Source organism: Anneissia japonica, unplaced genomic scaffold (assembly GCF_011630105.1).
Source record: "Anneissia japonica isolate Jap-2015-1 unplaced genomic scaffold, ASM1163010v1 scaffold670_len1213532_cov191, whole genome shotgun sequence".
Lineage (NCBI taxonomy): Eukaryota > Metazoa > Echinodermata > Crinoidea > Comatulida > Comatulidae > Anneissia > Anneissia japonica.
The window spans coordinates 913,344-921,651 of NW_022693499.1; the positions used below are offsets into that span (position 1 = coordinate 913,344).

The following is an 8,308-nucleotide window of genomic DNA, read 5'->3' on the forward strand; positions in this document are numbered from 1 at the left end:
CCTTCTTCCCTCCTTCTTTTTTTGCATTTCCGATCATACAAAGTTCTCCAGACATTATATATTTTTCGCCAAAAAGTGGGGGGGCCCGGGCCCCCCCGGCCCCCCGGTTCCGCCGCCCATGTAGTAGTTGTAGTAGTAATGAGTCGAATGGCCGAGCGGTTAGCAGGGACGCCGCAAGCTATAGCCATAATATCGGCGCTGGTTCGAACGGCAAGCTCGCCTATGGTTCTGGCGGTAGAACAAGTCTTCTCGGATAAGGACTATAAACCGTAGGCCCAGTGTATACAATGGCTCGTGTGCACTATAAAGAACCCAGTACATCCTTCGAGACGAGTAGGGGGTTACCCCGGTGTACTGGAAGAGACAGCCCCTGTGGTGGACGACGGGAGTTGCTGGTACCGGGTAGCACAGACACGAAGGGACCCTTAGGGGCGAAGAAAGTCATTGGTCGAGTTCCTAGTCCACATTTCAAGCGCCCTGAGCATCTTACATTAGATGGATATCTGCGCTATATAAAACTAATACACTATTATTATTATTATTATTATTATTAGCAGTAGTAGTGGTAGTGGTAGTAGTAGTGATAAAAAAAGAATTAAACAGTAAAATCAATTCAATTTGGTTCAGAAATCTTCGGCATACTGAAGTTTGTTTATTTCCCTTGAACTATGGACGACCTTGCCTATAAATGTTTAATGATTTGGTATAGTGCTACGACGATGATGGCGCTGTTCACACATACACAAAAAAATAATGCACGACCTTGAATCTGGAGAAGTACGATATAAAGTTGGGGAATCGGAAAGTCTAAGCGGCATTAAGCAAAGAACTTGGCCCAGTGAGGAACTTTAGTACATTTTCTATAAGTCTAGCCCAGGAATAATGTGTCAAGCAATCATTGAAGATGGAGGTCGTCTGACCCAAATGACAAAGCGTATATTTATACAACTATTTTTAATTTTCGGTTTCACCTATTTCGTCTCGTCCAAAGGTACGTCAATATCATTTTCAATTGTCTTGTAAATATACTATAAATAATATTAAAAATGTGATTGCTTAATTTCAATATTTCAGTAGTTTATTTCGAATGATATTAGAATGATAAATGTGTTTTCCGATAATATTAACGGATTTTAAAAATATAATTTCAACAATTTTAAGTGATAATATTATAATAATTATGTAATAATTATAATTTTGTAATAATATATTATATGATGTATACGATACGTTTTTAAACATGCGAATTTTGTTCCTTGATTTCTCTTTACGACTTCCATTGTAATTTATTAATTGGAAAGTAAGCAACACAATTATAAGTATATTTTATTTTTAGTTTTATATTGCTAACAAAGAAAAACTTGCAGCCAGTTCAAGTAACCCATTCACCTTTGGAATTCTAGAACTGCAATTTGAAATATGAATAATAACTACAAATTTATTTTTAAATCCGAAAAAAAAATTTAAGAAATGCTCTGCTTTCTTTATTGCTTTTATTGTTGGGTAAGAGCGTTATTGGAGCACGAAAACCAAAAAATACCCCATTTGTATGGGTACATGATGTTTGGAATTCACGGTTAGGGTGCATCTTTTGGGAATTGTAAATGCGTTGCATATTACTGTATATTCAAGCACCTATAGCATTTCTGCCTTAGCGAATATCTGCGCTATATTATAAATCATATAGGCCTACTAAACGATAAAAATCTGTATTTTAATTGTCTTCTTCTAAATGATACACAGTTGCTTGGGATTTTTATTTTTACATTTTCCCTTCGGCTATCGATTAGTATTACAAAAAGATTTTATGGTACATGAGGGAGCATCTACATTAGACGTTTTCTATCTCATCAGCCTAGTCGTACATAGCCTCTCCCCTTCATTGACTGCACAGACGATTTACGAGCCCAACGCGCGGATGTCATGTCCTCTACGCGACCGTGAAACATTGGCTTCCTCCATGCGCTAAACGAGTGATCAAGATTTATGGACGCCCTTTCAGTGGCTGCATATTCGATGGGTTAGCCAACCGTCGAGGGGCATGTTAGTGGTAATCCAAGTGTAGAATCGATGACAGATAGGTCCTTTTAATGTCATGTATAGCTGCTGGTAACTGAACCTAATAATTTGCAGCCAGCTTGCTGTGCTTGATGAGGTCACATGATCAAACCATCCATGTAGGTCTATTACATTTGGTGTGAACTGCCTGTGTAGTATGTGTCTCTTGGTACATGCCTTTGCTAATTATTGAACGGTGATGATTTTTTTTAATTTAAAAAACGAAATGGCCGTTCTAAATATATAGTACAACACCTACATCAATGCAAGCGTCGCGATTGGCATTCGTAAAGGATATCAGAAAAGTTCTGGCTTGGTGATGATTAAATTACTTGATTTCCATCCCCTAATCATGGGTTTGAACTAGTGCCCTGGCAGGTGACTATTTTTTTTCTACACGACGAAAACCAACTTAATTGCCCAAGGCTCATAACGAAACTTAGTTTATCATGTTAAAGGGATTGGCCACTTCATATAGGACTGTGGTAAGTGGGATCAGAAACTTTCGAATAAAAACAGTCAGGTGTCTCCGAAATGATTATTTGTTTTATTATATATAAATTATATATTTAATAATTTAATTTAATATAATTATATATATATATATATATATATATACATATATATATACAGTATATATCATATACATATATTATTGTATTGTATGTATATATACACATATATACATACACATACATACATATACATGTATATATATATGTATATATATATATATATATATATAAACTTACAACATTTTTTTTATGAAACAGGTACTAAGTATTTAAACCATGTTGGAAATCGCCATGTGTTCTATCAGACCAAATCATCACTACTTATTCATTCCCAAGAAAGTCTCAACTACGCTGCAGGTGTTCACACCCTAGTAACTATTGTTGTTCCAACCGGACAGCGGGTACGTCTTTTAATCGAAGAAATGGAACTGGAATACATTGGACAGACGTGCAATGACGTAGTTAAAATTTTTGATGGCCCGGATGCTAACTCCAAACTTTTGACAGACGCCTCTGGCCTCTGTGGCAGTAAAAAGGGAAAGCATTACACTTCAACCCTAAACATCATTACCTTCATGTTTACAACCGATGCTAATGTTCAGGACACAGGTTTCGTGATTCTGGCTACGTCATTCTTTACAGGTAAACTTTGTAACATAGTGTAAACATAAGCTTAATATCATCAACAGGCTACTGAACCTAAAGTTTATTTATGCACCAGTAAATATTTGTCCTCTATTTGATACTTATACATTATCATCTATTTATTATAATATGCAAAACGGGTGTGAGAGTGTGGGTGGGGGTTAAAAAGTTGGAGCATCGGATATAAACATACCTGCATATACTGTACATGGTTTTAATCCTACAAACGAGTTTGTAAAACACCTGTGGCTTATCTCGTTAATAATAAACATCGTAATAATGATAGTTTTCTAATATTTATTGAATAAACAAAACTAAATTTTTAGCATAATAATAATTAGGAACACATTAATGACAATTTTGTTAGGAATATTAATAACTATGACGATTATAATGTTGATAATTATCATGATAATGATGATTGCTGAGAAAAATAAAGATAATGCATAATATTTCAATAATAATATCGTTAATAATAATGACAATGAGGTTAATTATTTAATAATAGGCTTAATAGTTATGACGATTTACAATTTTTATAATAATAATAATAATAATAACAACAACAACAACAATAATAATAATATGATGACACACGATGGATAGGGATTGTGACGTCAGCGGTGAGGCTGGGTGGGCCTGGTCCCCCTCCTCCTTTCCTGCCTTTAAAGTGTTATTCCATATGTTTGGAAGATTATATCTTCCACCATCTCCATTCAACGTTGGTCTGTTGGCCCTGATGTAGATTGCTTCCTTGACCCCACTCTAAAACCATCTTGCCTCCACAGTTAGGATTTTAGCCTAATCAAATTTGACGCTGTGACCCGGAAACTCAGTTAATATGTAATTGATATTTATTATTGTAAACCTGGATGGATGAATCTACATCAGTCGATTAAATAATAATAATAATAATAATAATAATAATAATAATAATAATAATAATAATAATAATAATAATAATAATAATAATAATAATAATGATAATAATAATAATAATTATAGGATAATCGAACGATGACGAAAATGGGTGTTAAAACAGAGATAACAGAGATGTTTATGCTATAAAAAAAAAAAGGCGCAGGTATGTGAAGTGCCAATTTCCTTTTCAAATTCCAGTCCTAGTTAAAAGTGTGCTTAATGAAATTGAGTTACTCCCTAGGTAGCGGACCAGCCCTTCCGCGGCCCAATCCCTTCATCTCATTTTAAAATGATGTGTCCAGTTTGTAAACGATTCTTACGTTTATTACTGCACTGTTGATGTGAGTATATATTTTAATGAAACAAACCAAAGGGGAAATTAATGTCACCGTAGAGCTTTGGAACTTGTCCTACTTATCAAGCACACAAGAAACCTGTTGGCTTACATCTGGTCTAAAAATCTATAAATCATGAGAATCAGACAACCATCCATAAAACTAGTTTATTTAATGATGGAACTTTAATGGGTCCTTCTTCGCCTTTGACAAATCACCATTGCTATTTATTTTGCTTTCCTATATCGCGTAACCGCACACCGGTAGCAACAAAAAAAAATAAAAAATAAAAAAATATAAAAAAATAATGCTGTATAAAAATATACCTTTCGGTCACTAACATTGCTGCTCCTTCCACCAACGTAATTTAATGATAACAACAACAACAACAACAACAACAACAACAATAATAATAATAATAATAATAATAATAATAATAATAATAATAATAATAATAATAATAATAATGCAGTAGCAACAGTAACAATAGTAGTAGTAGTAGTAGTGGTGGTAGTAGTAGTAGTAGTAGTAGTAGTAGTAGTAGTAGTAATAATAATAATAATAGTAGTAGTAGTAGTAGTAGTAGTAGTAGTAGTAGTAGTAGTAGTAGTAGTAGTAGTAGTAGTAGTAGTAGTAGTAGTAGTAGTAGTAGTAGTAGTAGTAGTAGTAGTAGTAGTAGTAGTAGTAGTAGTAGTAGTAGTAGTAGTAGTAGTAGTAGTAGTAGTAGTAGTAGTAGTAGTAGTAGTAGTAGTAGTAGTAGTAGTAGTAGTAGTAGTAGTAGTAGTAGTAGTAGTAGTAGTAGTAGTAGTAGTAGTAGTAGTAGTAGTAGTAGTAGTAGTAGTAGTAGTAGTAGTAGTAGTAGTAGTAGTAGTAGTAGTAGTAGTAGTAGTAGTAGTAGTAGTAGTAGTAGTAGTAGTAGTAGTAGTAGTAGTAGTAGTAGTAGTAGTAGTAGTAGTAGTAGTAGTAGTAGTAGTAGTAGTAGTAGTAGTAGTAGTAGTAGTAGTAGTAGTAGTAGTAGTAGTAGTAGTAGTAGTAGTAGTAGTAGTAGTAGTAGTAGTAGTAGTAGTAGTAGTAGTAGTAGTAGTAGTAGTAGTAGTAGTAGTAGTAGTAGTAGTAGTAGTAGTAGTAGTAGTAGTAGTAGTAGTAGTAGTAATAGTTTCATCTCTTGCACTAGCCTTAGCCTTCATTTCAAAAGGCTGCCATCCTCTTTACTTGTTTACTACTCTACCATACATCTTAGCTGCACATTTCTTTAACTTTCTCATATTAGGTTTATATATTTTGATTCAAATTGACAACTTGAAATTCCATTTTTAAGGTGAATGCGGTATAGATGAATTTCAATGTGACAATGGGTTGTGTGTCAATAAGTTGTTGATCAAGGATGGACATGACAACTGTGCAGATAATTCAGACGAATTGCGTAAGTTTGCCATTACTTTCTCAAGATGAACGTTGTAGGTTATAAAACTGTATATTTTCTCACTAATCCCATCAAGTTGATCTGAAAGAAATGTTGAATAATGTGTGTATAAAGTTAATTATTCTATAGGTCCTTGTTGTTCATTTTTAACATTTACAAGTTTCAAAGTGACATCATTTCCTGTTTTTGTATTTACAATTTTGTCTTGAATGCTTCTGTTTACATCGTAAAATATATCTAAAATGATTCAACATCTACATGATGTTGTGGTTGGAGGATTTTATTTATGACGTCACTCTATGTGGTTAAAACTTTAGACGACACAGAGTAATGTGTTATATCCTTACATAAACATAACCTTAGGTTCAGTTACATGATAGTTACTGTATATACTTGCCCTTCAGGAAGTTCCCTCAGCGTGACGTCTTTAAAAGGAGTCCATTTATTTTTCTTTATACCATTCTCTTCATTAAGGCCCATCCGCGCACCCTTTTTGTGCTGTCGGTGCTCCTATCCCTCAAGTACAATCAAGTAGCCATTTTGAGGGATTCACATTGAAGCAGCGAACGTATTTGGTAGATAATTTTTTTCATACTCTTCAGTAAGTTGTCGTCAGCTTGTCTGCTTTTGATTCCTGTCTTACCGTCTTTTAAGCAAGTAATCGCTCAAATATTCTTTATAAGTAATTAAAAGAGAACACTCGCAGGAACAAATCTATAAATTCTTTAATAGAGTAGTAATTCCTTATTCATGATTATCATTAAAATGAAGTCTTTTTTACATCTTCCCAATTTTGGAGTGCCTCCTTTTGGAGCATCATTACAAATAACACATGAAAATACAACACAACACAGATAAGATCATCATGTATTTGCCTCGTACCTGGTTATTTCCACATTCTCTCTTAGGTTTCAAATGACTTTACTTCCCTCATCCAAGAAACGTCTAATTTTTTTGCATTCCATTTGCATTGTAAGACTACGACTCCTTTTTGGCTTTAATCTTGTCTAATCTAATAAGCTAACCACGATCTACGCCGATTATGTTTGTTGATAGATTGATAAATCTAGTGTAAGACTTTTTAGAATACTGTAAGGGGTAATGCTTCTTACATGGTTTGAATTAGAAGTCATTGAACTCAAGGATTGAAAATGTATTACAATCACCAAAGAGATTGAGAGATTCTCAATTACAGCACTATTGCATTGACCTGTAGCTACTTCGCAACAAAGTATAAACTAAACATCTTACATGTATGAAATAAATACAATTACATTATAATAAAATGTTCACACTTTCTGCATTTTTTACAGTTGATAAACATACGTGGGGCCATTTGTTATGTGATAATGGGAAGAGCATTCCAGACCCAAGTGTTTGTGACGGCCATGATGATTGTGGAGATTACTCCGACGAAACATCATGTGGTAAGTACATAAGCCTTTACCTTTATTTTTAATATATTTCTACAGCAGTTTTAGAGAAAGCGTCCCACTTTCTTGACTGGAGATGATATCACTTTAATGTTCTCCAAAAACATTCTTTATACATTTTGTTTAAATCCTTTCAAGCTGATTTTGATCTACCAGGATAAACCGATTGGTAAAAAATGTTGGAGCGACTAAAATCTATGATTTAACAGCACTGTAATCTAACATCATACCTTTTGCGTTGTAACATGCATCGAACTAGCAAGTGAGCAAATCGTCAAAAAAAGTAGAGTAGGGCAGAATATTACTTGTCGTATATAATGTTGCCTTTATTTTGTATGATTCAAAATCAACACATAATGACACTGAGAACAAAAGAAATATAATTTTATTAATTATTATTATTATTATTATTATTATTATTATTATTATCATCATTATTATTATTTTATCAGATTGTATAGATTTACAGTATGAATGTCAGGAAGGTGTTTGTCGAACTCAGGAAGTCAATATGTGTCCAGGTGTTCCTCAGGTGTTTAGCCAATCTAACAATGACGAGTCATACTCAGGTGAGATACCTAATATGCCTTTCATACCTTAGGTTAAAGTTGCTTTGTTCAAAGTTTGTTGGAGGTAGGCCACACTGCTTCGCATCTCTATTATAAGTGAAAATATTACTATTAGAAGCGATGTAACAACCTGTTCGCAAATTTCGTTGACTTTAACCTATACTAAAAGCCGTGTAAATAATTCCATACCGTACTAATTGTAGAGATAGCATCACAATTCTGTAATTAATGTTTTATTAACTACAAGAATATTTGAAATATGCCTAAAACCCCAATCAATTCTCGTATTTCTGAAACAAAGAAAATGTTGGTCGTTGTTTGAATCGAACCAATGACTCTTGTTGTACAGTAGGCTACTGTTTCGATGCTCGGTCACCGACTGAGCTAAGGTTGTAACTGTAATGGCTTT

General features: G+C 33.8%; 1 protein-coding gene across 1 annotated transcript; it reads left to right on the forward strand.

The window, feature by feature from the left end:
• The first annotated feature begins 766 nt into the window (after positions 1 to 766).
• LOC117100768 (suppressor of tumorigenicity 14 protein homolog) lies at positions 767 to 7,935 on the forward strand. Its single transcript, XM_033240582.1, has 5 exons — positions 767 to 991; positions 2,832 to 3,215; positions 5,793 to 5,897; positions 7,211 to 7,324; positions 7,783 to 7,935. Exons 1-5 carry the CDS (start codon positions 883 to 885, stop codon positions 7,929 to 7,931), a joined length of 861 nt encoding a protein of 286 aa, XP_033096473.1. The 5' UTR covers positions 767 to 882; the 3' UTR covers positions 7,932 to 7,935.
• Positions 7,936 to 8,308: the final 373 nt, after the last annotated feature.

Excerpts from the sequence above, each read along its gene's own strand:
- LOC117100768 (XM_033240582.1), top strand. The coding sequence starts at position 883 with ATGTGTCAAGCAATCATTGAAGATGGAGGTCGTCTGACCCAAATGACA. Across the intron at positions 992-2,831 it reads CTATTTCGTCTCGTCCAAAG|GTACTAAGTATTTAAACCAT; the intron begins GTACGTCAATAT and ends TTTATGAAACAG. Across the intron at positions 3,216-5,792 it reads GGCTACGTCATTCTTTACAG|GTGAATGCGGTATAGATGAA; the intron begins GTAAACTTTGTA and ends TCCATTTTTAAG.